Source organism: Condylura cristata, unplaced genomic scaffold (assembly GCF_000260355.1).
Source record: "Condylura cristata isolate star-nosed mole 26May11 unplaced genomic scaffold, ConCri1.0 scaffold00022, whole genome shotgun sequence".
Classification (NCBI taxonomy): Eukaryota; Metazoa; Chordata; class Mammalia; order Eulipotyphla; family Talpidae; genus Condylura; species Condylura cristata.
The window spans coordinates 34,974,045-35,001,498 of record NW_004567123.1 but is presented as its reverse complement, the minus strand read 5'-3'; the positions used below and the strand labels follow the sequence as shown (position 1 = coordinate 35,001,498).

General features: G+C 59.0%; 1 protein-coding gene across 1 annotated transcript; it reads right to left on the bottom strand.

Annotated features, from left to right (window-relative positions):
* Position 1: 1 nt before the first annotated feature.
* Positions 2 to 27,274, bottom strand: CASS4 (Cas scaffolding protein family member 4). The gene is made up of 5 exons (XM_012728136.1): positions 27,229 to 27,274; positions 11,737 to 12,159; positions 6,763 to 6,918; positions 4,720 to 6,018; positions 2 to 412 (listed from the first exon to the last, which is right to left on the bottom strand). Exons 1-5 carry the CDS (start codon positions 27,262 to 27,264, stop codon positions 2 to 4), a joined length of 2,325 nt encoding a protein of 774 aa, XP_012583590.1. The 5' UTR covers positions 27,265 to 27,274.
* Positions 27,275 to 27,454: the final 180 nt, after the last annotated feature.

Sequence of the window (27,454 nt, the reverse complement as noted above, 5' to 3'; positions counted from 1 at the left end):
CTCACCCCAGCATCCCCCGGAATTGCCGCGCATGCTGCTCCAGCTTCTGGATCTCCGCCTGCAAGTGCCGGAGGGCCGCGGGGCTGGGGTGCTCGATCACTGCCTGCTTGGTGGCCAGCGCCAGGCCCTTGAGCAGGCTGCACAGGTGGTTGCTGCCACAGAGGACCTCGTTTCGCGCGTCCCTGTCCTGCGTCTCCTTACACAGCGTGTCCACCAGCTTCTGCCCCACCACGATGATCGCCTTGCTCCGCGTGATGAAGACCGTGGGGGGCTGGCTGTGGTGGAGGCTGCCAGAAAAGGTGTTGATGGCTTTGAAGAGCGCCCCGAAGTAGAGGCGGCTGTGCTCAGAGAGGTGGATCCTCTTCTCGGGCTTCTGGAGGCTGGAAGGTCGGGGGGTGAGACAGCCAGGACTCTAGAGAAAGAAGGAAACGATAGCTCCAACAGAGATGCCTTCGGCAGGTGGTGTGGCCTCTCTTCCCCTGCTCTTGCTCACCTTGCTAGACTCTTCCGTGGAAGGGGGCGGCTTTGGGAAGTCCCATCCGTAACATTTGCCCGACAAATTACAGTTGCTTATGAGTTAGAGTTTGTGTGTGCGTTGTGTGTATGGTTTGTGTGTATAAAGCATAAACGTCTTATAAATTGCTTTGTGCATATACGAAATCTCTTACAGAGATTCTTACTCAATCCTCTCCACAAGCCACCAGAAACCTAAAGAACACCTGGCAAGACTCAATCTATAAACTTTAAAAATGCCAGCAAACTTGATAATAAGGTTTTAAAAACTTATTCAACAGATTAAAGATTTTTAAATCCTTTCTATCTCAGTCTCTGAGACAAACCTCAACTCCCCAGATTCCTAGAAGAAAGCCAGATCCGCAGGACTATTAGAATATGTGTCTTGCTTGCTAGTATGACTTCACCTAGAACTTCAGGAATCCTTTTTGCTGGAATGGGGAGCAGGTCTCTGCCCCAGCCTACACACCCTGAGAGTCTCAGCCTCTCCCTCAGCAGGAGTCCAGGAAGCGCTGGAAGGGCCTTTGGTAGGTCAGAGGTGAGGACAGCAAGGCCCACTGGGGACACCCCACTAGCAGGAGAGATGTGGAGCGGTAGCCGCAGCAACCAAGTCTGAAAGTCTCCTTCTTTTTTAATTTTTAAAGATTTATTTATGCATATACAAGTGGGGTGCAGGCCAGAGGGCAGGGGGTGAGAGGACTCACCAGAGACAGAGAGGGGAGCAGGACAGGTGGACAGATGAAGTCCACTGCTGAGGGGAACAGCGGGGAGACAGGAGCGGTCTGCCGCGCCCAGGGGTCCCGCCCTGGATGGGGTAGAACTCTGTGGGGGCTGCGGCCAGCTCCGTGGTGTTACACTTCAATCTGTTGCGCCACCAGAGAGGCGGGAAAATCACATTCTTTCCACTAATCCACACACCGTCTCATCCACCTAGGACCTCAAAATCTACAACTCAGCAGCCCTGGGGGTCAGGGCGTGTGTCCCCCCAGAATTCCTAGGTTGAAACTGGACCCCTCCCTCCACGGAAGGGTATTAGCGACGGAGGCCATCAGGAGGCCGCAGAACAGGGGAAGCCTTGAGGGTAGGGTGGGGAGGGGCCGAGTGTCTTGTCAGACGCAGGCCAGAACAGCCTCCCCGTCTGCGCTTGGGAGGGCACAACCAGTGACTGTGTCGTTTGTGACAATGAAGATGATGACCTCGAAGTGGTGATGGTACATGAAATAAGTCAGAAGGGGAGAGACAGAGACCCAAAGATGTGCAAGACGGACAAAGCAAACGGACAAACGAAACACCGCAGCACCTACTCTTAGTACGGACAGCAGATGGGAGGTTTCCAGGGGAGGGGACAGCCTGGTGACCGGCAGGGGAGAGCGGGACTTTGGTCAGTGACCCTGATGCAGAATCTGTAGGTGTTGAACTCTCTACTTGACCCCTGACCCTTACACCTGTTGTGCACCAAAGCTATCGCGGTGAAATATCATCCATAAAGCGGCAATAAATGAGAAGCTGTCTGGTTGAGACAGGTCCGCCAGCACCCACCATGCTGGCTCTGTACGCGACGTCCAGGCTCCAGGTCAGCAAGAAATGCGCGCCTGGGGGTGGAGTGGGGGGTGGCCAGCCTGTGGGGGTGCTCTGTTCCCAAAACCCAGATCAATGTGTCATAAAGATGGATGCTTCAGGGGTGCTATCCCCAGCAGGTGTGGGCTGAAGGGGGTGTCAGAGGAGGAGGGTAGGGGAGCACTTTGGAGAAGAACATTCATGTTCGCTGTTAGAATTTCATGGGCAAAAAATGGAAACGATTCTTTCTGAGTCATAGTGAAGAAGAGCACTGGGTGTGGCTGACAGGGACTCTGGGGTCAGGTAGCAGGAGCAGGAGCCCATGACGTTAGAATCTCAGCGTCTTAGTGCCCAAGTGCTAACTGTGGGGAACAAAAAATGTACCCGATTCCTGGGGTGCCGGAGACTCAGGAACAGAGCTGGTGAGCGCATGGATTCGGAAGCTCAGGCAGCTGCGAGCAGGCCGGCCCAGGGAGAACCCCCACACCAAGGGCCAGCGTCCAGCCAGTGACCACTGGGGCCCTAGTGTCCCCAGCACGCTCCTTGGAACGGCATCAGCATTGCTGGGAAATCTCAGAGCCCCTCCCAGGCCTCGGGAGTCAGAAGCTCTGCCGAGATGGCCCAGACATGCTGTTTCAACAAGGGCTCCAGGAGCCTGCCGTGTTCTCACGGATGAGACCCGCCGGATTAGCCAGGCCGTAAGGCGCACAGAGCAGCATGACTTTTCCAGCAATCTGGCAGGCCCACGGTTTTGTGTTTGGGGCCTGGGCACCCCACCAGCAAGAGCCCTGAGGTCCCATCCTGGTTTGCCTCTGAGAATGCAGGCGCTGGTGGCCAGTGGGTGGCTGGTGGTCACCTTCCCATCCCTCCCCCAGCCAGCGGAGCTGGGTCACTCCCAGTCTTCAGCCTTTCAAAGACCACCTCTGGGGCCACTCCCTGTCACCCTCCTCTTTACCCCAGAGGATTGACCTTTGTCTTTAAACAGAGCCCCTGTGTTTACTTAAGTTCACTTAAAGGAAAATTTGAAAACCAGTAGATGAATGACAAGTGTCTTTTGCCACCAATAGAAAGCAACTAAGAAGCACAATAACCTCTTGACTTAAAACAGAAGAGGAAGAAAGTAAGTCTCAATAAGGTGTTAAAATACGGCCCCTAAAATGTGGGGGGTTTTGTTTGTAATCAGAAGCACTAAGGAGACAGTCAAAGGAAATGTTCAGTCTGTGCATGTCAGTTTCACCCACGATAAAAATACAGAATGTGAGTTATTTCACTAAAGGTTAATCGATTGTGTTCTCCACCCCGGGACTCTCTGGACCTGGCTTGTTCCTTCTACTGTAAAAATGGGGAAACCATTCCCCACTCCAAACCCCTCCTGCCCACGCGTGATGACCGGTGGTGAAATAGCCATAGCAAAGAACAGCCGTGGGCTAAAGCACACCCCTCAAGGGTAGTGACACCTACTTGTATTTCTGAGTCTTTGTTTACATCCAGTCTTTGTTCCAAGGTGGGTTTTTCTCTCTTTTGTAGGTTAAGCTGCTTCTGGTAAAATAAAATACCTTGGAATGACTAACTTGAATAGCTTGTTTTTTAAAGATTTACTTATTTATACACACAAGAAACTGGGGTACAGGCCAGGGGTAGAGGCCAGAGGTACAGGGGTGAGAGGACTCCCAGAGACAGAGTGGGGAGCAGAACAGGCATCGACTGAAACCCACTGCTGAGGGAGCAGCGCGGAGACAGGAGAGGTCTGCTGCGCCCTGTGGGTGAGCTCCCCGGCCGGGGCTCGAACTCGTGCTGCAGCGGCTGCAGACAGCCTCACAGTGCTGCGCTTCAACCCACTGCGCCACCCCGGAGGCCCTGGGTGGTACCAACCACCACGTTTCATGCTGTGCACAGACATGGGGGCTTTCCACTGGCGGTGCTAGCAGCTGCTGAGTCCAGTTTTGGCAGCTGGCCCTGCCTATGGCCCTTTGTTGGTGGGCATCACGCGTCCCGGGTGAGCACTGCCCTCCAGCGTGGCCACCAGGACATCGGCGTGGCAAAGTCACCTAACTCCTTACGGGAGCTACACACATGGCTAAGATGGGGAAAAGAAGCGCGCCCACATTCCCGGCTTCACCGCAGGGGCCGGAACTGTCGCCCCACCGGGCGTGGTAGCAGACCCAAGAGTGGGGCGGAACACGCGGAATGTGACGGCCGAGCCCGGCCGTGCCCCCGGCGGTGACCCTGCGCCCCGGTCTCTGCAGCCTGGCGCTCAGGCAGCGTGGAGGCGGCGAAACCCGCACAATTCGGTGTTTACACTTCCTCTTCCGTTTCTAAGAAGCAACAGGGACTACATGAACAGCTTTTAAAGGTGCAAGGAAGCTTGGGGCGATAAAAGATTTTGCTCAAAGGGCACATTTCAGAAGGTTTGCAGAATCCTGCCCCCGCTAGTAGCAGAGAGAAACCTACCTGCCTTGCCGTCAAAATATTTACCTGACTTCTCAAAACAACTTCATCTAGAATTTTCCTTTCAAGAATCTCTTTTCCAGAATGTGGGGCCCGTGTATCCCCAAAGCCTACCGGCTCTAGAAAGCACTCAGCCTTGGGCTCTGGGCTCCTCTCAGGAAACACTGAGCCCTGGGCCACCACCGGGGACTCGGGGCTCACCTGGTCACAGGCCTTGGTCCTGTTTTGCGTGAAGAGCTCAGGGGACGGTCCACTTTCCCTTTGCTGATGGAGAGGGGGGCTGCTTTGGTGCAAGGCGTGTTCCCTTTGGGCAAGCTGAGGGCTTCTTGCAAGGTTCAATTCTGCACTGGGGGTCAACAGTTCGGTCTCTTCCCTTTCACAATTCTGCTTGAAAAGGAGCCTCCCGTTGGCAATGACGATGGAGGCGAATCTCTTGACGTCTTCTGGAACCATCCGCGCCGCCATGACAAATCTCTCCAGGTCATCGGGGCTGGTTTGGACTTTGTCAGCCACCAGGACTTCCAGGGACCAGTCCAAGCTCTCCAGGCTGTCCTTGGTTTCAAGCAGGATCTGGTGCGAGTGGGCGATCAGCTGGACCTGCTCCCGAACCCTGGCCTGGAGGTGACCGTCAGGGAGCTGGGAGGCCGTCCTCGCCACCGCCCGCGCGAAGTCCAGGAACTCTCTCAGAGAACCTTCTGTGCACTTCACCGCCCTGCGGATGGCGTCCACGTTGGCCTCCAGGTACTCCCGGGACCGCCACCGCCTGTTCACAAAGAGCATCAGGCCCGCGATGCAGCTGGCCACCCTGTGCTCCAGGGCCGCCGCCGTCTCTTTGGCCGCGTCCTGGTCCATGGGCAGCGCCATGGCCGGTTCCTCCGAGGAGCTGGACAAAGAGTCGGTGGACACAGAGGAGCCGGAGGACACGACACTGGCTCTGCTGTCAGAGCTGGAAGCGGAGAGTCTGTCCAGCTCGGGAGACAGCGACGCCGCCCGCCTGGAGAGGCACAAGGAAGTGGGGTCCCGGGGCGCCTCCGAAGCTCCGCCATGCTCTTTCGCGGGCTGCGGGCCACTCACCATTCCTGTGGGCAAGTCGTAGATGTTGGGTCTGGTGTTCTGCTGCTCCACCCGGGGAGCCAGGAAGCTGGCAGGAACCCTGTAGGAGGTCCCCTCCCCCGAGGGTAGAGCGTCCCGGGGCGCCGGGCGGCCGTAGCAAGAGCTTTCTGGAAGGCTGAGTTTCTTCTGCGTGGCTGCATCTTTAGGCAGGTGTGGCGCGGGGGGCAGGGCTCTGCTGTTCGGGGCACCAGGGAAGCTGGACACATGCCAGGGCTGGGCATGGGGCCCCGGCCCTTCCAGGAAGCCGGGCAGAGGCGCGTTTCTGGCACTGGCTTTTTCTGAAGGCGTCGGCGTGTCGTAAGTCCACTCTGATTTCTGAGGGTTTGGCAGAGAGCTGTAGCTGCTCCTTGTCAGGGCCGTCGCTGATGTCAGCGGTACACTCTGGCCCTGTGAAGAACCACACAGAGCCGCCCAGCTCAGAAGCTGTACAAGGAGGGTGAGAGTGACTTTTCTGACCAAGGGGGTGGTGCGAGGCCCTGCCGCGTGTCTGACACGTGCCTCTGTAAGACCTCACGACCGCTTCGCTTCCCTCCCGGGGCCCGCAGGGGCGACTCCCTGCTGTCACGGCTCACGGCTCTCCGCTGTCTAGCTCTGTCCTCCTTTGAGCCGCCTTCCTCTCCACTGCCCCTGCGCCCACCCGCCTCCCAGAGCCCAGCCCCCTCCCTCTGAGCTCACAGTGCCTCCTGGCGCTGCCATATTGTCCCCTGGCCGGGCCCACCACCTCAATGCTCCTTCCTCGGCACCAGCAAACCCCCACACAGCCCTTGTGGCCTCCTGACGTGTTGCTGTCTTGTTGGGGTGACCTTCCCTAGCAACCTCAGCACAGGTGTTTGATCATAGGCACGTGCCAGACTCCGGCGGCGGGCACGGAGGACGGGCCCCAGGAAGGCATCTCTGTCTGTGCACAAGCCAACGCCCGCTGAGCACCGCACGCCTCTGAGGCAGGCCATCGCTCCAAGCATAGATTCCAGCGCTAGGGGCCTCACGCCTGGGCCGAGCACCAGGTCAGGTGTCCTGCCGGGGTCCCCTCCCTTCATTCTCGCCGTCGGCTGTGACCTGAGCGACATTAGCAGCCGTGTCCAGCCCGTGGAGACGGCCCTGTCCCCAGCGCCTGTCTGCGTGAGGACTTACGTTCCTCGTCGGGGCCACGCTCGTGGGAGTTCCCAGAGGATGGCCACCTGGACGCTCAGCACTGGTCATGCTCACACTCGCGGGGCCGGCGGGGGCACCCCATCTTGCCTTCTGGGCGCTGGCGGGTATGTCATAGAGTATCTGCTCCTCTCTCTTCTGCGGAAAGACCACAAGGGACAGTTGGGATTTTCCATGCCGATGAGAGCGCCCTACACACTCCCTACGCCGGTCTGTTTCCAATGAAAACACAGATCGGCCTCCGTTCCCCACGAGCCCTGGGGAAGCCAGAGAGACCCCTTGTCGCCAGGAGCGACTGACGACTTCCACCTGGGTCAGAACCTGACTGTTTCCACCTGGGTCAGAACCTGGCTGTCCGCCTGCTACTCTTGAGCACCTGGGAGCTTGACAGTTCTTTGGCCTGGAGCCCCGACCTCTAACAATGGGGTTGGGGGGAACATGCCGCGCTAGGCTGGTTGTGGCCCCCAGCTTTTCGTCTCCATGGATGGGGCAAGGAGAACTCAGCCTCGCACAGTTTTGATGGGCTAAGCAAGGAGCGAAGCCGTTTCCTGACTGCACCAAGCCCAGCCCCGGGGGTGGGGGCGTCTGAGGGTCCAGTGCGTCTCCTCTGCCAGGACTTCAGAGAAGGGGCTCCAGGGGCCACGTTCCATATCTGCCCCAAAGTTGGGGTCCCCCGGAGAGAGTGGCCGGGGTCCACTTAGCAGCCTGGGCTGATAGCCACCCCACAGTGCCCGCTTTGCAGAGTCCAGCCTCTCCTTCGTCTCCGTCTCCTCCCAACCCCGGCGCCCCACCCGGGGTGACTCGTCTCACCCTCTGCTGGGACGAGACTGTGGCCCTGGCCCTGGCTGAGTGCACCTGTAAGCCCGGCGTGGTCCCTGCGGCCTTTGCTGATGGCAAACTTGGCACAAACAGGCCAAGGTTCCCCACGACACGTGGGAATGAACCTGTGCTCCCGAGAGCCGTGCCCCCTCCAGGCCCAGGCACCAGGCCGGACGCAGGCGTCCCCTGGCCTCACAGCGCTGGGCCTTCTTCCCAGCCCCCGCTTGCCCTGATGCACCAAGCACCCCCACAAAGCCTCCCGAGCTGCTCCCTCCTCTGCGGCTCCCCTGGGGCCCGGGCCCACTTACCCAAGATGGAGCTACTTTGTGGGTGATGTGCTTACCAAGCCCCCGCAGAGAAATCCCAGGGACTTCCCTGGTGGTGGGACTGTGTGTGGAAGGAAGCTGGTGCCACTTCCTAAAAGTGTAGGTTCAGGCCCTTCCTGGAGGGGGAACGGCACAGCACGGGGGGCTGGCTGCGGCCCCGCTGGCTGCTCGGGGGCGAGTTCGAGCCCCGCCCTGGAGGTGACCGAAGGGCACGGCAGACCTCTCCTGTCTCCCCGCTGCTCCCCTCAGCGGTGTGCTTTGTCGATCTGCCTGTTCTGCTTCCCACTCTGTCTCTGGTGAATCCTCTCACTACCCCCGCACCTCTGGCCTGTACCTCAGGTCTGTATGCACAACTAAATAAATCTCTTAAAAAATATATTCACTGGCCCTCCCTGGTGGCGCAGCGGGTTACAGCACAGCACTGAGAAGCTTAAGCTGCTTCTGCATGAGTTCGATCCCCGCCTGCCCTGGAGGTGACCCCATGGCGCGGCAGACCTCTCCTGACCCGCCCGCTGCTCCCCTCAGCAGTGTACTTCGTCGATCTGCCTGTTCTGTTCCCCACTCTGTCTCTGGTGAAGCCTCTCACCGCCCCTGAGCCTCTAGCCTGTATCCCAGTTCTATATGCACAAATAAATAAATCTTTAAAAAAAAAAATGTATTCACTTTGGCCATTTTGGTTTTGAGAAATTTGGGTGTAAAAGATTTGGGGATCCCCCAAAGGAAGCTCCAGTTCAGGAACTAGTGGGTACGACAGCCATTTCATGGGGAAATATGACCCTTTTCTTCTGAAATACGAGATTCTTCTCTCTGATTTAAACTGAAACCAAATATGTCCTAGGCGGGGAGATTTTTTAAAAGCCGGGCCAGTGCATTATGCTAAGGAAGTCGGAATGAAAAGTGAAACGGGGGGCTGCCGGGGGAAGTGGCTGCAGCGCAGAGGCCCTGGCTGCTGGTTTTGTTATGCTGCTTGATCCGGGTGCACAGGACCAGCCGAACCCCTCGGGTGTGCAGAGAGGGGTGGTGTCCGCAGAAGGCCCGACAGGCTCAAGGCCGGCCTGCGTGTCTGGGCCAGCACTGCTGTGATGTCGGGAGGTCGCACCAGGAAGCTCCCCTCGCTGGTCCTGCCGGCTGCACGGCCCTGGAGGGGTTTTTCACCCGGGAGCCCATTTCCTCATTTGTGAAGTGGGAAGGTGTCCTACTCCAGGTCCCCTCCAGCGGGAGGATGCCGAGTCCAGGCGCCAAGCCCACACAGGCTCCTGTCAGGACAGCCCGAGCCATGTGGATGCTCCCCATGTCAGCTTCCAGTTTAGGCCAAGCTCGATCTACAGGCCGGCCAGCAGTGTGGAAGTGCTTGTCTGGGCTGGGCGGGCCGGCAGGGAGACGGCTTGAGGGGCAGCTGGATACCCCTGGTCACACCTGGACACACCTGGACACACCTGGTCACACCTGGCCACCCTGGCCCTGGGAATGATCTGCCCCTCAGGACTCTGAGTGCACTTCCGCAGTGGCCTCAGACCTTGGCCAGTGGCCTGCTCGCATGCGGGGGGAGATGTCTGCCTCCCGGAGGGTCGGAGGAGCCGTGACTGAAAATCAGCTCCTGTCTCTCCCAGCCCCTTGCAGTAGGGGAAGAGGCGAAGCTTTCCAGACTCACCAAGGGGGGCAAGTAGAGGTCACCTTAGAAATGGTGGGGCGCAGTGCTCTCAAGATACAGAGCGAGAAGAGGCGCTCAGGGGCGTTCCGAAGCGTCCAGCTGTCCGCAGGGCCGGGCTGCCCACAGCCACCCGGGCCCAGGACTCCCGATTCCTGCCCCAGAGGCAGCGCGTGCTCAGCGAGGCTGCTCGGCACAGAGAAGGGAGGGAAAGGCCGCGGGGAACGAGGGTGAGAGGTAGCCGGGCAGTCGGGGTGGGGGGGGGACTTGAGCCAGGACACGGGGGCAGGAAAGTTCTGGGGTGTTTCACAGGGCCACCGCAGGAGCCCGCTCGAGCCGTGAGGCGCCTCTTCTGAATTCCCCTCCTGCGGGTGTGGTTTCTGGGTACTGCGGCAGCCGCGCCAGAGTGGGTGCCAGCCGCCCCCACACTTGGTGTCCAGGACTGATGGCGGGTCTAGACGTCGAGAGCGAGGTCGACGGTCAAGAAGCCTTTCCCACTCCTGAGCCCCGGGACGCCGGCGCTGGGCGCGGCGGGCACGGCCTCTCCCCTTTCCGGGACAGGAAAGTGGCTTCTTGGGCTTTGTTTTCTTTAGTGACGTTGAAAACACCTCGGAAGAGCTGCCCGAGGCCACGTGTGCTGTGGGGCCGCTCCAGGGCCTGCTCGGACCAGCCGTTCCAGAAGGGCCCAGTGCCGGCCGCCTGGAGCTGACTGCAGCGGCACCCCTGGGGTGTGCGGAATCTTTTAAGAAGGCCTCGCTGCCACTGTCCTGAAGGAGGAGGGTGCGGGCGGGGCGCGGGCGTGTTCCTGGGGCTCCAGCAGCGCCAGCTGTACCCTGTCCCCGGAGCCGGGGTCTCGTGCGTGCTGCAGGACACGCAAAGCTGCTCTGTGTCCTGAACACCCCGGGCAGACCAAGGTGGGGGTGCAGGGAGCCGTCCGTGAAGGGGAAGACGACACATGATTTTGCTCTTAGTAATTCCCTTAAAAAGTTCTGTCTTGACGGAGTGCTTCTTTTCCTGTTTTTTAAAAATTGCTATTTTTGAAATTACAGCTGTAACAGTGCTTTCTAGAACACACAGCCCAACTTCCCAATCCTTTGGTTCATCCAATTTCTTGAGACCCCCTTCCACTTCCCTGGCTGGGTCTTGAGGGCCGGGGGGAGAGCAGAGAGTCAGAGGCAGGTCCCAGCCCACTGCCCCTCTTTTTCTTTCCCCTTCTCCAAGCCCACTGAGAGGAGCCAGGGGGTGTGGGCGTGAGACCGGACTGCGCCTGGGAACAGGTGGATTTTTCCTTAGATAGTTTTTGTTTTCATTTGTTTGGCTTTTCTTTCTCCTTCTTTTTTGAAGATTTACTTATTTGTGCACACAGAACTGGGGTACAGGCCAGAGGTGCAGGCGGTGAGAGGGTGAGAGACAGAGCGGGGAGCAGAACAGGCAGATGGACGAAGCACACTGCTGAGGGGGCCGCCGGGAGACAGGAGAGGTCTGCCGCGCCCTGTGGGTCCCTCCCTGGCCGGGAATTGAACTGGTGCTGAAGCGGCTTTGGCTTCATAGTGCTGCACTTTAAACGGCTGCGCCACCAGGCAGGGCCCTTCTTTCTTTTTCTCGTCAGTGCTTACTGATTTACCATGCGCCTCCCAACTGTAATTCGGGGAGGACGGTTTTATGCCTGGACACCTGCCGTGCCTCCCCGCCAACCCCCCAGGACGATCACCTTGGCGCCTCTGACTCCCCTTAACTAGCCGTGTGTCAACAGTGTGGCCTCTGCCGGCAACCTGCCCCCCTCTTGTGTGTTTCTGTCGCAATTCTAAAGCGGCGTTCCTGGCTTGAGAGTTATAATAATACACCTCTTTAGTCTGATGAGAATTTCTTGCCTTTGAACCCACAGAAACTCACCCCTGACGTTTGCCATCACCACTAGTTTAAACAAGCCCCCCCAGCACCCCCAGCCCCGAGGCTTCTACAAATGGTCCAGTTAAGCATTCAGTTTCTCGCAAAGTGTGGGTGTCTTGGGGAGCTGGGGGACCACTGGGGTGCAGCATGTTAACGACAGCTGACGTGAGGGCAAGCACGAGACCGCAGCCTGGGTGCCCATTTCGCACATCTGGGCCCCCAGGCGTGTGGGGGCGTGAGGCCCCGCGGGTCTGTCATCGGGAACAAGCTCACCTGAGTCGGACCCCTGAGCGCCTTTTCGCAGACGACGCTGGCGCTGGCCAGCGGGTTGGGAAACTCGTAGTCCTGGGCGGGGGCTGGCGGGGGTCCCTTGACCCAGCTCCTCATTGGCTCGTACACGGGCCCAGGCGGCGCGGGGCTGAGCTGGGTGGGCGCCTGGCCGGTCTTCCCGGGGCTGGCAAGAGCATTTTCTAGGCCCCTCGTGAATGGGGGGCAGGGCCTGTCCTCGGGGGTCTCCATGAGGACCTGGAGGCGGTTGGCAGGGGCCAGGCCCAGTTTCCCATGGAGCAGACATTTCCACCAGCCCTCGCTTTCCGGCACATTTTGCTCCAGAATGGTCAGGATGTCGCCCCTGCTGAAGGCCAGCTCGTCGGCGCAGTCAGCGCAGTTGTCGTAGAGGGCCCTGGCCAGGAGTACCTGCGGACGGAGGACAGCGTGGTTATATCCTTGCGCGGTTGCCACGGACGCTGCGGACGGTGGGTCCTCGGCCCGCCGGGGCCGGGAGCCCCCAGCTGCTCCCAGGGGCTCTGCCCAGGGGGGCTGGTCCCCACTCCTTGTCGATCTACTCCAGGCCATCCTTGGGGTGCCAGGTGAACTGTCACATCGTCAGGGAAATGGTACCTGCACCCTAAGACCAGCCTGGGCTCCCTAAAGTGCTCACAGGGTGCTGTTTTAACGAGGTGCAGGGGCAGCTCCGGTTTGCGACTTCCCGGCTGTGCCTGGAGCAAAGTAGACCCCCGGGCCTGGGGGCCTGTCTGTGGGGGACCTCGGGGGGGTGGGGCCCCACGGCCATGCATGCACGGGGCTTGCTGACAGCACGCGGCGTTTGGGTGGCGCGTGGTGAGCTCTGCTCTTCCCCGTCCCGGTTCCGGGGTCCTGGGCTGGGGGTGCCTCCTGACTTGGGCTGGAAGTTGTCAGACAACTGGCACCCAGTCTCGCTTGTCTGCCGCTCGGTACACGGGGCGGCCGGGAGCCAGCTCTCCTGGGGCCACAAAGCCGGTTCCTCAGCTCTCACACCCCAGGCTCTCTCTGTAAACCACATGGGCCTCCAAAACAGAGCTCTGTGTCTATATATGTTCTCGTTGCTGTGGCCGTGCTGGGTAAGCCTTCTCTTTCCTGGAATTTTCTGCTGTGATTAAATGAAGGCAACTTGCTTCTGTGGGTCGAATGCAGCCACATTAGAAAAGTCAGGAAGTGTAAAGTATTAGGAACTTACACCCCGTAAGCTCACACTTGGAGGTAGTGGTTCCACTTGGCCCATTTAACCTTTGGCTGTTCTTTAATCCTTTCTTCAACTAAATATCTGTCATGGTAGTTTTTACCCCCACAAGCACCCAGTACCTAGCTTACAAGCGAAGCAATAGTGACCGTCCCCCCACGACATTTGCTGAAATTGTTTTTGTTCGCACGATCATTTTTTGTCACAGAAAATGGACGTGGACGGTCAGCCGCCCAAACACAGCACCCCTGGTGGTGACCCGCAGAGGGTCACCTGTCCAGCTGTCCCAGACGGGCAGCAGCAGCCTAGTTTGGAGACGTGGCGCCCCAATGTTGTGGCGCCCCAAATGCTGCGACGCCCGGTTCCTTCCAGGGCCAGATTTCGCGACCTGGGGGTGTCTCTGGACAGCTCACGCAGTCAACGAAGAGCTCAGAGCTTTAATCACGCAGGTTTAGGTGACAGAAGAAGGGTTAGACCGTGGGAGACGTCGGGGCCCTCCTCAGCTGGGAGAGGAAGGGGACAGCGAGCAAAGCTAGTCAGGGCTCGTGTCGTGACCCTGAAGTGACCGTGTCGCTTCATTCCCGGGAGCCTCGGACGGGTTTTCACGTGCCCATCACACAGACGAGAAAACTGAGGATCGGAGGAAGGAGGGGCCCTGCGAGGGCGCCCCCTCACAGCTCACTCCTGGCCAGACGCCTCCCAGCCTGGCCGGGAGCATGCCGGTGTCTGGATTAACCATCTGCGGGTGCTGAGAATTGCGCTTGCAACGAAGCCCAGAGCCCAGCGTGCTGCCCCCTGCCTGACTGGCCCCCAGGCCCGCCTCCCCTCCTGTCCATTTCCCGCCGACGCCAACGCCTTGCTTTCTTACGTTCCCGCTGTCCCAAGCTTGCTTCCTCCCGGGGCCCCTGCACTGATGCCCGGGACACCCCACCAGATGGTTGCGCACTGTTTCTCCCCTTCACATCTCAGAGCAAGAGGCGGCTCCTGCGGAAGCCGCCCTGACCACCCCTGGCCACCCAGCGGGGTGCCACTCCGCGCCTGTGCCCACGGCACCAAGGAGGAGCTGGCCCGGCGAGGCTTCTGGCGGCAGCGTGGCAGGACGGGGTGGGGTGGGGGGGCGCCAGGACTGGCAGCCGCCGCGGCGGCAGCAAACAGTCCCCGGCCACCTCCGTTCCCGGCGCCGCGCTCAGGGTGGACAGCCGCCAGGGGCAGTGGCTCTCAGCCCGCCGCCAGGGAGCCCGCTGGGGAGGCGCGTGGCGCTGGGGCGGCTCGCAGGCGTCTCATAGGGACTTGATCTGGGGGTGCTGGCGCAGGCGCTGACCGGAGGCAGAGGAAGGCGGCGTGTTGGATTCTGGGTGCAGTGGTGGCAGCAGTCTATTTTTTTAAAGATTTATTTGTTTCTGCATACAAGAGCGAGGGTGTAGGCCAGAGGGGTGTGTGTGTTGGGGGGAAGGGGGAGGATTCAGCAGAGATAGAGTGGGGAGCAGCACAGGCGGATCCTCTGAAATGCACTGCTGAGGGGAGCAGCGGGGAGACAGGAGGGGTCTGCTGCGCCCTGGGGGTCACCCCCTGGCCGGGGTCCACTCCTGCTGCAGTGGCTGCTGCCCACAGACAGCTTCTCAGTGCTGAGTCTTAACCCCTTGCGCCACCAGGGAGGCCCCAGAGGAAGCATTGTTGAATAAGTTCCAAGAAGGCCTTTCCCTCAAGGGCCTGTTTTAGACAGCAGCCATGAGGGGGAAGGAAAATGAGTCAGGCCTGCAAGGAAGAAGGGAAGGAGCTCGGAAACGCAGGCGGAGTAAGACGTCTCCTCTGGGGAAACCGCAGGACAAAGGCAGCTTGGAGACTGCTCATCCACCTGACCCAGCAGCGAGCAGGACGGGGGGTTCGCTACAACCAAAAAATCTGGGCCACCCCCCACTCCACCACCACCGCCCTCGGCCCTCCACCCCCCGCTGGGACTCCAGCTTAAGGACTTTGTCTCACGCCGCTACAGGCTTGGCGTGTTCCCGGCACAACAGTAGTGAACAGAAGCAGTTCGTGAGCACCTGCGATCACTCTGAGTGGGGACAAAGTCCAGTCACGTCAGCCGCGATCGCGGGGCTCTGCTTCTCCGACGGACAGTGAAGGACACACAGCCAGTGCTCAGAGGTGATGCGCTCTCGGGAGCAGGACCGGGGGGGCGGGGGCCAGTTCCCCTGAGAAAGTGGCCGTGGGAGCTGAGGTCTGGCGTGAGCAGGACTTGCATCAGGAGTGGGAGTGAGGAAGAGGAGGAGGCACAGGAAGAGCGTGTGCGGGCTGAGGTCGGAGGGCGTGAGTGTGTGAGTGCCAGTGTGTGTGCCAGTGAAATGCGTGCAGAGCGGGGAACTGAAAGAGGACAGGAGGGCTGGGGAGAAGTAAACTCGGCATCCGGGTCTTGATTTCTGCGGGGCTGCTGTTTACATCTGGTTGCTGGGTGGAAGGAGCCCTGCAGGGAGGCAGGAGGAAGCCGAGGCTAACCAAAGCCTGCCGCCCAGTCCTGGGGGGATGCTCTGTGCTCAGATGTGGGTGGAGGTTGGATTGAGGGGAGCTGCAGGGAGGAGCTGGTGAAGGATTGTTTAGCCTTTGAGGTCAGTCTTGAAGGAAGGGCAGGGCGAGCGTTGCCGGAGAAGGCGCTCTGGAGCGGAAGCAGGAGCACAGCGAGCTGGTCCTCACGCTTTGATGCCCGGAGCCGCGCCCGGCGGCCACAGCGCCAAGCAGAACCAGGTCTGGCCGGGCCCTGGCAAGGCCACCAGTGAAGCTGCAGTTTTATGCCCCTTCATCCTCCTTCCTATTGGGGTGGCGGCCCCTCTCTGGATGCAAGGTGGGCCTGGCTGCCCTTGCTGGCTGTCTATGAGCCCATATGGTCTCTGCCTGACATTCTGCCTGGATTTTCCACAAGTTAACCTGAAAAAGCAAAGTTGCAGATGCTCAGAGTTAAACCTAAGCGGGAACCTGAGGTGTCCTTTGCTTTGGTGGCCTCATGTAGAGCGTGGTGGTACCTGAGAACAGAGTGGTTAAGCAACTGGCCTAAGGCCACACAGCAGCAGGCGAGAGTGGGGCTTCCCACGCGAGTCTGTGTGGCTCTGACACCTGCCATTGCCCGTTCACTGCACAGACTCCCCACACCCAAGTCTGTTTCGTACCCTGGTCAGCCACAGTCCTGCTATAAGCAGGAACAGCAAACGCAAGTGATGACGGGGTTGGAAAGAAATAGAAAGAAACGAGCGGCTAGCATTTGGGAGTGGTGGAGCCTGTGGCGTGCAGCCAGTTTTAAGCATCACTGGCTGGGTCAGGCCAAGAACTCTGCTGCTGTGTCTGTCCCCGGCTGGGGGCTTAGCGACCCCAGCCTGGCTTGTGTTGCAAAACAAAACATAGCAGGCGGGGGTGGGGGTGCCGGGGGTGGCTGGGCATTCCTGTGCGAAGCAGGACTCGGCTAACAGACCGTCCCTGTCCGCCTATTGTTGAGTCCAGACCGGTGCACGCTCCTCATGGTCTGAGCTCTCTATCTGCTCCGCTTGACCCCTGTCTCCCGGACAGGGCAGGCCGGTATCCTGGCTCAATCCCGCTTCCTGTTAGTTTCATCTCTCGCAAGCCCCTGCTCTCGTGTCCCCTGACCATGGAACAGTGGTGGCCCGGGCTCAGAAGAGGGGAGAGCAGGAGACGCTTTCCCGCAGAGCAGCCCAGAACATCGGCGTGTCCGTGGGGCGGTAAGTCAAGCTGAGAGGTTCGCGCCCTCTCAGCAGGAAGCAGGGCGAAGCAAGAACCGAAATGAGGCCACAGACCGCAGGGAGGTCCGAGGGGGCCTCGCCCCCGCCCCCCGTCCTCGCCGAGCATGCCCAGCCGATGAACGCTTTCCGTCTGGTGAAACACACCTGTGGAAGCTTCCACAGTTATGGATCTTCAGTGCTATGACTCCTTCTCACCGGTGCCACGCCTTCCAAGAATTCTTAGTTTTAGAAGAAGGCGGCAGAATTGTTTATACTTCCCCTCTAAGGGTCGGGACAGTTCGACGTGAATCACTTATTTAAAAAAGCTCACAGGGTAAATAACAGAAATAACTCAAACCCTCGGATGGAGGGGAAGTGCGAACCCTGAGGCCTGGACGGGTTTCCTGGGTGGGGAGGCCAGGTCAGGGGGACGACCCCTAGGGCGCTTCGTGAGGCAGCAGAGTCCAGACCAGCACAGCTACCGGCTGGGGGCGGGCGGGCGAGAGCAGGTGGGCCATCCTTAGAGACAAACGTCTCCACTGGGAAGCGTTTTGCGTTCTGTGGATGCGGGGGTGGGGGTGGGGGTGGGTTGGAAGATCAAAGCAAAGCTTGGCTGATGAATGTTTATTTTCCATTATTTTTAAAAGCACACGCATCAGAAAACAAAAGCAAAGAAAGAAACATGTCCAGCGGTATGAGAGAAACTCCCTCACCACCTCCACTGCTCCCATCCACGTTCTCCAGAAAGGGAAGAGAGACAGAGAAAGGACATCTTTGAGGAAGGGCCCTGAGTCCAGATGACACGGCTTTGTGAGGCTTGATGGTGACAGTATTCTGGGGGGTGACGCTCACCTCCGGAACGATGACAGGGGACGCGTCAACCCCCAAGACCCAAGTGTGAGCAGTGTTTCCCCGTGATTAGCTGAAGAAAAACACCCGTAGTGAAACCCCGTCAGTACTGAGTCAGGGCCGACCACTGACCGCCGCTGGCCTGTGCTTCCTTCCGCCAGCACCTGATGCCGCAGGCGTGCTCGGCTGCTCTGCTCACCGGCACAGAAACCAGCCCCCAGCGTTGATGAGCTCCCCCAGTCTCTCTTATTTTACTGGCCATTCACAAGCCACCCGGAAGCAGCTCGCATCTGGGGAAATGCTTCAAGAACTTCGGGAACACTGGCACCATGGAGGCCTCTCAGGGGTCCATTGGGAACCGCAGATTTGGGGAGTGTTTCTCCCCGGCTCGTTGAGAGCAGGGTCATGGCTGAGGAACATGGAGAAGGCAATGGAGACCCCCGGTCACACAAAACAGATCTGCCTGTCGGAGCAGCAAGCAAGCTTTTCTGCTGGAGAAGCTTCCAGGGTTTTGCTGGCCCGGCCTGGGCCACAAAGACAAGTGTCCAGGAAGTGGGGGAGATCCTTCCTAGCACCACACCTGCTCCCCCTCTGACCACCGGTCAGAGGACCAGGCCCTCGCTGGGGGCGTAGGGGTTAGAGCGCAGCGTTGTGAAGCCGTCCGCAGCCCCCGCAGCACGAGTTCGATCCCTGGCCAGGGAGGGACGCCCAGGGCTCGGCAGACCTCTCCTGACCCACCCACTGCTCCCTCAGCAGTGCATTTCAGTGGATCTGCCTGTTCTGCTCCCCACTCTGTCTCTGGGGAGTCCTCTCACCCCTCCCCACACCTCTGGCCTGCACCCCAGGTCTGTGTGCATAAATAAATAAATCTTTAACACATAAAAACCAGGACCAGACATGGTACCAACCAGCAGCAAAAGGGAGGACGTGCAGCCTCGGACGCCAGGGCGGGGTTGCTCGGGGTAACGTGGGCTGAGGTGTCGGGACCAGCCCGCGCCTGGGGGCCCTGGGAGGAAGGGCATGTCTGCAGGGCTGTGGGGACACCACCAAGGGCCCACCGGCCTGCGCCCCGCCCGGCCTCACTGTCCAGTCCTGGCCCCTTCTCTCTCGCCCTTTGTCTTTGGAACGCTGGGCCCACGTTTACTTTCCCTCGTGGATGTCCGTCGCTTTCCACACAACGCTTGCATTTCACAGTCAAATTCCATCGGTTATGACCAACCGAGCGCCGGTGCGTTTCAGAGCCAGAACGTGCCCTGAGATTTGCAACGCTGTTCAATTATGTCTCGGTAATTCTCATGCCTCGTGGTGAGAGAGCGAGGGACTCGGGCAGGGCGGCACTTCCGCCTCAGAAACCCTTCTAGTTTTTAAATGAGGTGGCAGCTCGGGGACCTCTGCCAACTGCCCACGGCGCATGGCAGCCTGGCTTGTCCCGGCACAGCTCCTGCCCGGCGTCGCGAGGGGTTAAAGGACAGGCTGGGTGCAGGCCAGAGGTGCAGGGTGGGGGTGAGGGGACTGGCCAGAGACAGTGGGGAGCGGAACAGGCGGATGGACTGAGACCCACTGCTGAGGGGGGCAGCGGGGAGACGGGAGGGGTCTGTGCGCCCTGGGGGTCCCGCCCAGGCCCGGGGTCGAACACGGGCTGCAGCGGCTGCGGACGGCTTCCTAACGCTGAGACTTAACTCTTTTTGCCACCAGGGAGGGCTCCCAGTTCCTTTTTTATAAGTTAGCAATAAGCTTCAAAAACCACTTTATAAACAAAATAGAAATTCTCTCTGTTGCTTCAAAACCCGGGGCCCATCCAATTTCCCTTGGGAAACATCCTTCATTAGCCACCTCCTTAACTCGGGGGAGAAAATTCAAAAGCAGTACACCAGTCACCAAGGGCTCCGAGCATTCGCGCAGTCCTCAGGGTGGGTGACTCGCGCTCACGCTGCCTTCGCCTGGTCCTGGAGAGGGACGACCTTTGGAGGTGACGTCTGCATGTCCCGGGCATCAGCCAGATCCCTTCCGAGGGGCGATCCCGTCGCCTTCTGCACTGTGCGGGGCGAACGGAGTCAGACCTGGCCGGTGGCGGTGTCACCTGCACAGTCTGCATTCCCGTCGTCCCTCCCTGTGTCTGGGTCAACTAGGCTCAGGAAAGAGGTTTTAATTATTATTGCTATTATTATTAGCTCAGTTTAATGTGCTGTAAATGTAGTTCATTTATTATTGTGTAGAAGAACTGGGGTGGAGGCCAGAGACCGAGTGGGGAGCAGAACAGGTGGATGGACCCAAATCCACTGCTGAGGGGAGCCGCGGGGAGGCAGGGGTCAGGCCCTGGCCCCCGGGGCTTATCCACAGGCACAGATGCCGATAACTGGGCTGAGCTGGGGACGATGGGGGAGGAGAGAAAACCCTGCAGAGCAGCTGCCTGCTTCCCAGCACCTCGCCAGCGCCCGCTTGGCGGCATTTTCTGTGAACAAGCGGGAACCTTCCCTGACCCCTCCAGGATAACCTTGACCTCAGCTCCATCCCTGGCTCAAAATTCTGCCTGATGGTGCCGATGAAGAAGCCAGCCCTTCCTGCGACTTGCAGAGCTGCAGACTGCCGCTAAGCAGAGTCTGAGGAAGAGCTGCGGCCAGAGAAAAATCCCAGAATCACACAGTGAAGACGAAACGTCTTTCCCCAGGTGTCTGAGTGCTGCGGACTAACTTGTTAGTAGGCTCCCCCGTTCCTGGGAGATGCCCAGAGGCTCCGCGCTCCCCTGATGGACTGGGGGGGCCCTACTGTGTGTGGGCGCAGGGTGCCGAGGGGCAGGAGATGGAGGGGAGCGCACCCCTTGGCCTCAGCCTCAGGATGACGAGACAGTAACCGTCTCCTGGACTCCCGGTGACTGGGGTCTCTAACGTGGTCGAGACCAGGTCCTGTCCCCTGTCCCCTCAGGTCCCCCCCCCCCCGACTTGTCATCTGCGCTCTTGGCTTGGGAGTAACGTGGCCACAGGTTAAGTGTCGGGAGGCTCAGCCTCCTCTTGTGGGAAAACTCATGAGGGGAAGCGGGCAAGGGACCGAGGGCCTCTCTGCACCTCAATTTCCTCAAAGGAAAGTGAGGGGGTCACTTTGTAGAGTTCCCCTCTGGCTGCGACATCTGGTAGTCTATATGGTTCTTTTTCTTTCCTCTCCTGCTTCTTGAAAGTCATCCCAGGGACTAAAGAGAACGACAGGCAGGCCCCGTTCTCCCCTTTCCCTCCTTCTTTTTTGAAGGGCCAAGGGGAGGAAAGGTGTGGAGGGGAAAGAGAACCCCCGTCGTTATCTGGCTGGCCATGAGCAGTCACTCGACTCACTGGGAGAAGCTGTGTGTGGGGCTGTTTCCTGAACTCCCCGCGCCTCTGAACTGCGTCTTCTTTCTGCATCCACTGGCCACCTGTGGTTTTTTTTTTTTGAGATTTTTTTTTAAGATTTCTTTATTGATGCATATAGAACTGGGGTACAGGCCAGAGGTGCAGGGGCGGCGAGACAGAGCGGGGAGCAGAACAGGCCGGCTGACGAAGCACACTGCTGAGGGGAGCAGTGGGCGGGTCAGCAGAGGTCTGCCGCGCCCTGGGGTCAGCTCCCGGGTGGGGACCAACTTGTGGCTGCATCCAGCTTGCAGTGTGGAGCCTTAACCCGCTGTGCCCCAGGGAGGGCCCACCACCTGCATTTTTCTTTTTTTTTTACTTAAAGTAAAATATTTAATTCAAGGCCTCCTGGTGGCCTAGGGTTCTAGTCTCAGTGCTGTCCTGACTACGGCCTGAGTCTGAGCCCCGGCCAGGGAGTGACCCCCAGGGCGCAGCAGACCTCCTGTCTCCCCGCTGCTCCCCTCAGCAGTGGATTTTGGCCCATCCACCTGTCCTGCTCCCTGCTCTGTCTCTGGTGAAGCCTCTCACTCCCTACACTGCTGGCCTGCACCCCAGTTCTTCTACACAATAATGTAATAAATTATGTAAAAAATGTAAGCAATTAAATACACTTAGAATATATTAAATTGAGCCAATAGTAATAATAATAACAGTAATAATAAGAATAACCTCTTTCTAAGCGGGATCATCTGTAAGTTAGTTTGGTGAGCTACCTTACAGTTGTCCTAAGCACATTAAAATATGTAACTAGTTTTTACAAATGACCGACCTGTGAGCAGCCTTGGACGCTGGGGCTCTGGGCCCTGAGGACGTGGCTTTTTCCGCGGGCTCAGTCAGGAAGGTTCGAAGCTGGTTAGTGGGTCACAGAGCAATGCATGAAGCTTCCTGCCTGAGCACCCTGCTCGCTCAGGACCACTCTTAGTGTGTCTAGGAAGCAGGAGGCCGCCCTGTCTTCAGCTTTGCTGACCCCTTCAGACTCACCTGGGACAACACCAGGTACAGACCAGCCTGCAGGGGACCGCCAGGAAGGTTCGGGACCAGACCCTGCCCCTGCCTCTGCGGTCACCTGCTGGTCAGGCTGCTCGGCCCACACTTTGGAAAAGAGAAGCAAGGAGAAGCCCTTCAACCACAGCCCGTTTGCATTTTGACCCGAAGCCAACATTCCCTAAGACTCTTTCCCCTTAGTGAGCCAGATGGCCAGCGCCTCCAGGGCGGAGAGATCCTCCTGGACTCCTTTCTCTCCACCCTGACCCCAGACACAGGCGTGCCTGGAGGGATCACAGACGCTGACAAACACCGGCTGCTCTTGGTTTTAAGGAGACACAACAGCGTGGAGGAGAGGAAACACGCTGGCCGGGGCATGGAGAAGTGCCCTGGCGGAGGCCCCGGGTGCTGTCACGACGTGTCACTGAGCCCTGGGTGCGGACACGCCAGCGGCTCACGTCCAGTGAGGCACCAGCCAGGACAGCACCTGGGAAACGGCTCCCGAGAAAGGGGTCCCCTCGGGGCCACGGAGCCGCACGGCCTCCCCCGGCGGGCCTCCCCGGCCGGCCTCCCAGCTTCCTCTTGCAGCCATTGTCCCCCGGCCTCCACCTTGTCATTTCCTCCTGAGTCACTGCTGTTTCTAAAGTGACCACGCACGGCCGCTTCCCTATTCCGAGGCCACAAGGCCACGGCCACTTTTCTCTGAAGCGACTTTAAGCTCCTGGAGTGGCGTGAGGGTGTTCTGTTGAGACGCTTTTTTCCTGTTTGAAAAGGCGAGCTGTATAGGAAGTGGATGTGAGGAGACGGGCGCCGGGGAAACAGGGAAATGGGAAACGGCCCAGTCATGGGTTTTCCCTGGTTATGACGACGGTTTGTGTGTGGTGCAGAAGGGGGCCCGGCTGCCTGCGTGGCGCTGACAGGGAGTCTGGTGCCGAGAAAGGTGTCAGGAAATGGAAGCAACAGCAGGTTCTCATCAGAAGGAAGCGCCATCTAAGGAAGCTCCTGGCACCGCGCTCCGCTTCTCGTCTTGCTCCCATCTGCAGCTGCCCGCTGCGGTGAGGCCACCGTTGGCCACCAGGGAGGCCCTGTGGGAGCTCCGTGATCTCCTGCTTTGTATGCCAGGGTTCCCTTGGCCACTAGACCGCATCTCGAAGTCCTTCCAGGGCCAGCAAGCACAGTGTGGCCTGCCTGCCCCTCAGGGCGCCCACCTAACCCTCTCTGCCTTTTTCCCTGCTCCAGCCACAGTTCTCCACACGCATTCTCACCACAGGGCCTTTGCCCCTGCTGTTCCCGTGGCCTTCGCTACTTTCCCCATCATCCCGGACTCCAAAGTGGACGTTCTGTCTGTGAACTCCACCAAAACGCTTTATTTTCCTTAGGGCAACGCTGCAGTGTCCACGTATCCATTTGCCGACTTCCTGACCTCGCTCCCCAGGCCCCGCTGACCCCGTGTTGGGTGAAAAGCTGGACCGTGCATTCTGCTTTCCAGCTGTGGGCTGCAGCTGGGCTGTTCTGCCTTGAGAGGTAGGTGAAGGGTTGAAGTTGCTACACAAGGTGAGAGAGGTCACAGGCCCGTGACCCTGACCTCTGTTGCAAAGGCTCAAAGCTAAGGCAACATCTGACCTTGACTGCAGGAGGAGGGCCCAGTCCGGGATGGAGGCTGAGTGGCAGGCCAGGCTGGGGCCAGGCAGGGGTGAGGGGTGAGAGCCGGGCACGGTGCCTATTCCCTGGCCTCCGAGGCCGAGGAAGTGCTGCTCTGTCCCTGCGCTGCTCACCCCCGCGTGGCCTGGGCGCCTGTGCCCAGGCCTGACGAGTGGCTATGTGCAGGCGTTGCTCTGGGGACAAGAAGATCCAGTGTGTCCCTCACAGATGCCTTCCCCAAGGGAAGACCAGCCAAAGCCAGAGGCTTCTAGCTGTGTGAGTGACTGGGAAGTGGCTGTTGAGAATTATGGGGACGGAAGGAGGCCCTCTCCATGGGCCCTGAGAGGCCCTGGCGATGCTGGACAAGGACCACGTGGCCCAGCCGCGGCGAGAGGAGCTTTCCAGGGTGTGGACGGCAGGGAGACAGGCCGGGAACAGTGGCGGGCGGCTGGCCCGCGTGGGGTCACTCAGGGGCGGTGGCAAACTGCCTGCCCCACATGGTCCCACAAGCTTTTTGCTGACAAAGGCCGAGTTTAAAATGTCCCGCGCACCTCCTCAGAGCCCCTACAGCTGCAAGCGGCTGAAGTCGCTCCCCATTCATCACTGAAGCCCCACAGCGCTCTGGCCCGGTCCCTGCAGACCGGCTGACACCACGTGCGGTCCATGGTCCACCCCCCCCTCCCCCCGACCCCCTGCGAGCCTTGAGAGAATTTTCTTTCATTCTAAGTCTTTGCCCCTCCTTGAGTGAGTCCGGGACCGTCCCACTGAGACTTTGGTGGAAGAGACCCCAGCACGGGGCACTTTCACTGAGGCTGGATCTGAAAGGCCAGGAACATTTCACAAGCTTAAATGTTCTCCACATGGAACTCGTGGCCGGAGCGGGTCCCTGCCCAGCCCCCCCCCCCCCCAACCTGCGTCAGAGGCGGTTGGTTGTCTGACACCGCCCTTCAGAGAAACGAGGTTAGCTCACTGCTTCTTCAGAAAGGAGAAAGGAGACCAAACGGAGGAGAGATGGAGACAACGCCCTTGCTCAGCAGACTTGGCAAGGCTCCCCACTTCCTGACCACCACCCCAATGCCTGGCACCAGTGCCGATTGTCACAGTGCAGGAGACCACACCTGCCCACACAAAGGTACGCCTGATTTGCAGCAGAAGGGACTGGAATCACGGTGTCTCTGCCGCCGCTATTTCCACAAACAAGCTATGATTGAAATGACCACAGACCCAAACGAGCACCCGTTCACCTTGTCTCTCAGACCGAAATTTCTAGTGACCTCTGCACGCTGGACACTGCACCTGCCAGTGCCATTTCTCCCTCTTGTTTGTCTGAGGTCAGCGTTTCCTACCACAGATATCATCATGCTTAGTAGAATTTCTAGTTTCCTCTTTGTTCTAGAAAACGATTTGGACACACTGAATACAATCAGATAACTACCCTATATCTGCCCTGTGCAAGGGCGGGGGTGGAGGGGTTTGGGGGGGCTCTATTGACGTGGACCTGGCGGTTGGCAACCCTGAGCTCGGGTATGGTTCGAGGGGGTCACACCCAGGCTGCCCCTGGTGCTGGAGGGGAGCCCTGAATCACACAGTGAGGGCGACTTAAAGTCAAGGCACCAACCGTGACAACCCGCGTGTGGCCCCCTGGGGGCCTGACTGCCCTGCTCGCCGCCCTCTGCCCTCACACTGGGTGCTGGGTGCGGCACCACCCTCTGGTTGTCTCGGGAGAGGGCAAGGTGGTCTTCCTGGGGGTGCGGGAAGGTGCGGTGCCTTTTCTGTTTTTGGTCTGGTCAGAAGTCACAGAGGGTTGGAACTTTGTGCTGGCCGCTGGTGCATCCGTGACGGCTACTCTACCGTTTCAACCCAACTATTTTGAAAAATTTGAAACCTGGCCTCCCTGGTGGCGCGACAGGTTAGGGCGCAGCACTGCAAGCTGGCCGTGGCTGCTTCAGTGCGAGTTCGATCCCCGGCCAGGGAGGTGACCCACATGGCACGGCAGGCCTCTCCTGTCTCCCCACTGCTCCCCTCAGCAGAGTGCTTCTGAGGGGAAGTTATGCTCCCCATTCTCACTGGTGAATCCTCACCCCCTGCACCTCTCGCCTGTATCCCAGTTCTATATGCATCAATAAATAAATCTTAAAAAATAAAACAAAACCAAAATAACCCACTCCTCTCTTTATAAAAAAAAAAAAAAAAAAACGAAACTTTTGCAAAAATGGGTAAAAATTCAGTAAACCCTGTAGCTTTTAACTAGGAGCACCAACACCCGGCGACTCTTCTCCCCCGCGTGTGGTTGTTTGTACATGTTGAGACATCAGCACGCCCTAGTGTGGCCAAACCACTTGGCAGCAAATAGCAGATGTCACGTCCCTTCGTCCTTAAGAACGCCAACACATCTCCTAACAACGAGGACACGCTTCACACAGCAAGGACACGGCACAGAAGGACCTCATCTACAGACTCTGACTTGGAGCTGATAACGCCATTCACATGCTGAGCCCGCAGCCACGTTTCCCAGATATAGCCTTCGCCCGGCTTCCTGGCTGTTGGTACTTGTTTGTTTTTACAACCCAGGACTCATCCAGGATCACACATCGTGCCGTCAGGTCCTGCCATTCCCAACCTACGACAGTTGTCCCCTTTTATTTCTTGCACAACATTGATGCTTTTGCTGGAGAACCCAGATTTTGTCACGGTTTGGATCGCATTCTGAGTATGTGACATTTATTCAGCCTGTCGTGTCTGCTTTGCCCGAGGGCCATGGGGAAGTCCCTGTTGGCATTCCCAGCACGAGGTGGGAGCCACTAGACTAAAGCTGGACCGACACCCTGGAAGGACCCTCAGATGCAAAGCCACGTCTCCCCAGGAAAGCAAGGAAAAGGGACAAAAGCGAGGGAGGAACAATTGGGACAAAACAGGAAAAGAGGAATCTCACACGGAACTGTCATTAAAAATGGCTGGCATGGTGGAAACCCCCAAACAAAAGCACCCCCTGCCCCGCAAGCCCTCGGGGTGCTAAGACAGTCACACGCGCTGTACACGAGAGGCTGTCACTCGGCCACACGTCCGTGAGCGCGTCTGTTAGTCCTGTGACTGTGATGACACGGAACGTACTGGAATCACACAAGCAGTCTCCCATGGGCTCATCTCGCCTGTTCTAGTGAAAATACAGAAAGCCTGCAGCAGAGAAACACGGGCACGTGCCTGTCCTTGCGTTCAAGCCGTTTTGGGGGCGCCGGCTCAACATTCCAAATAGTGAGACTTGCTTGATTCGTGTCACAGACGGGAGCTCTGTACTGAAGTCCCGGCTCTGGGGACACATGTCAGCACAGACGTTAGTGTGACAGGGACACTCGGAGCCCTCCGGGTTAGGACCCTGAGGGAGGCCGCGGCCGAGAAGGTGAAGACACCTGGGTGCCACTGTGTCTTCAGGGCGAGCAGGCAGAGGCTGTGGCACCGACTGCTAACGGTCAGGAGTGAGTGGACACAGCGCGGGCAGCGTCCAGCAGTCCCGCTAGAACGAAACTTGCGTCCACCTGAGTCCAGCGCACGTCTTTCCCGCTCGAGTCTCCGTTCCCCTCCCTGTGCCAGTCTCACCAGTTTTCCCAGTTGCCCCAGGAGCCTCTCGGCACCCCCCTCTGGTGCCCGCCCCCCAGCGAGTCGCTGCTGGGCGCAGCTCACACTCCCCGCCACTCACCTTGGGTGCCCCGTCCAGGGTGCTGGCTCCCCTCATGCTGGCCGCCCAGCCGGTAGCTGCTCTGTGCCCGGGCTGCTACCCCCGGGCTCCGGCTCCAGCAGGGATTATGCAACGTCACCGCGGGCCTCAGCTGCTCAGAAACCGAATTCCACACAGCTGTCTGACAACTTGGGGAACTGTCGGAGGTCCTGCCAGCCGCCGGCTGTCTGGAAGGCGCGATAAGACT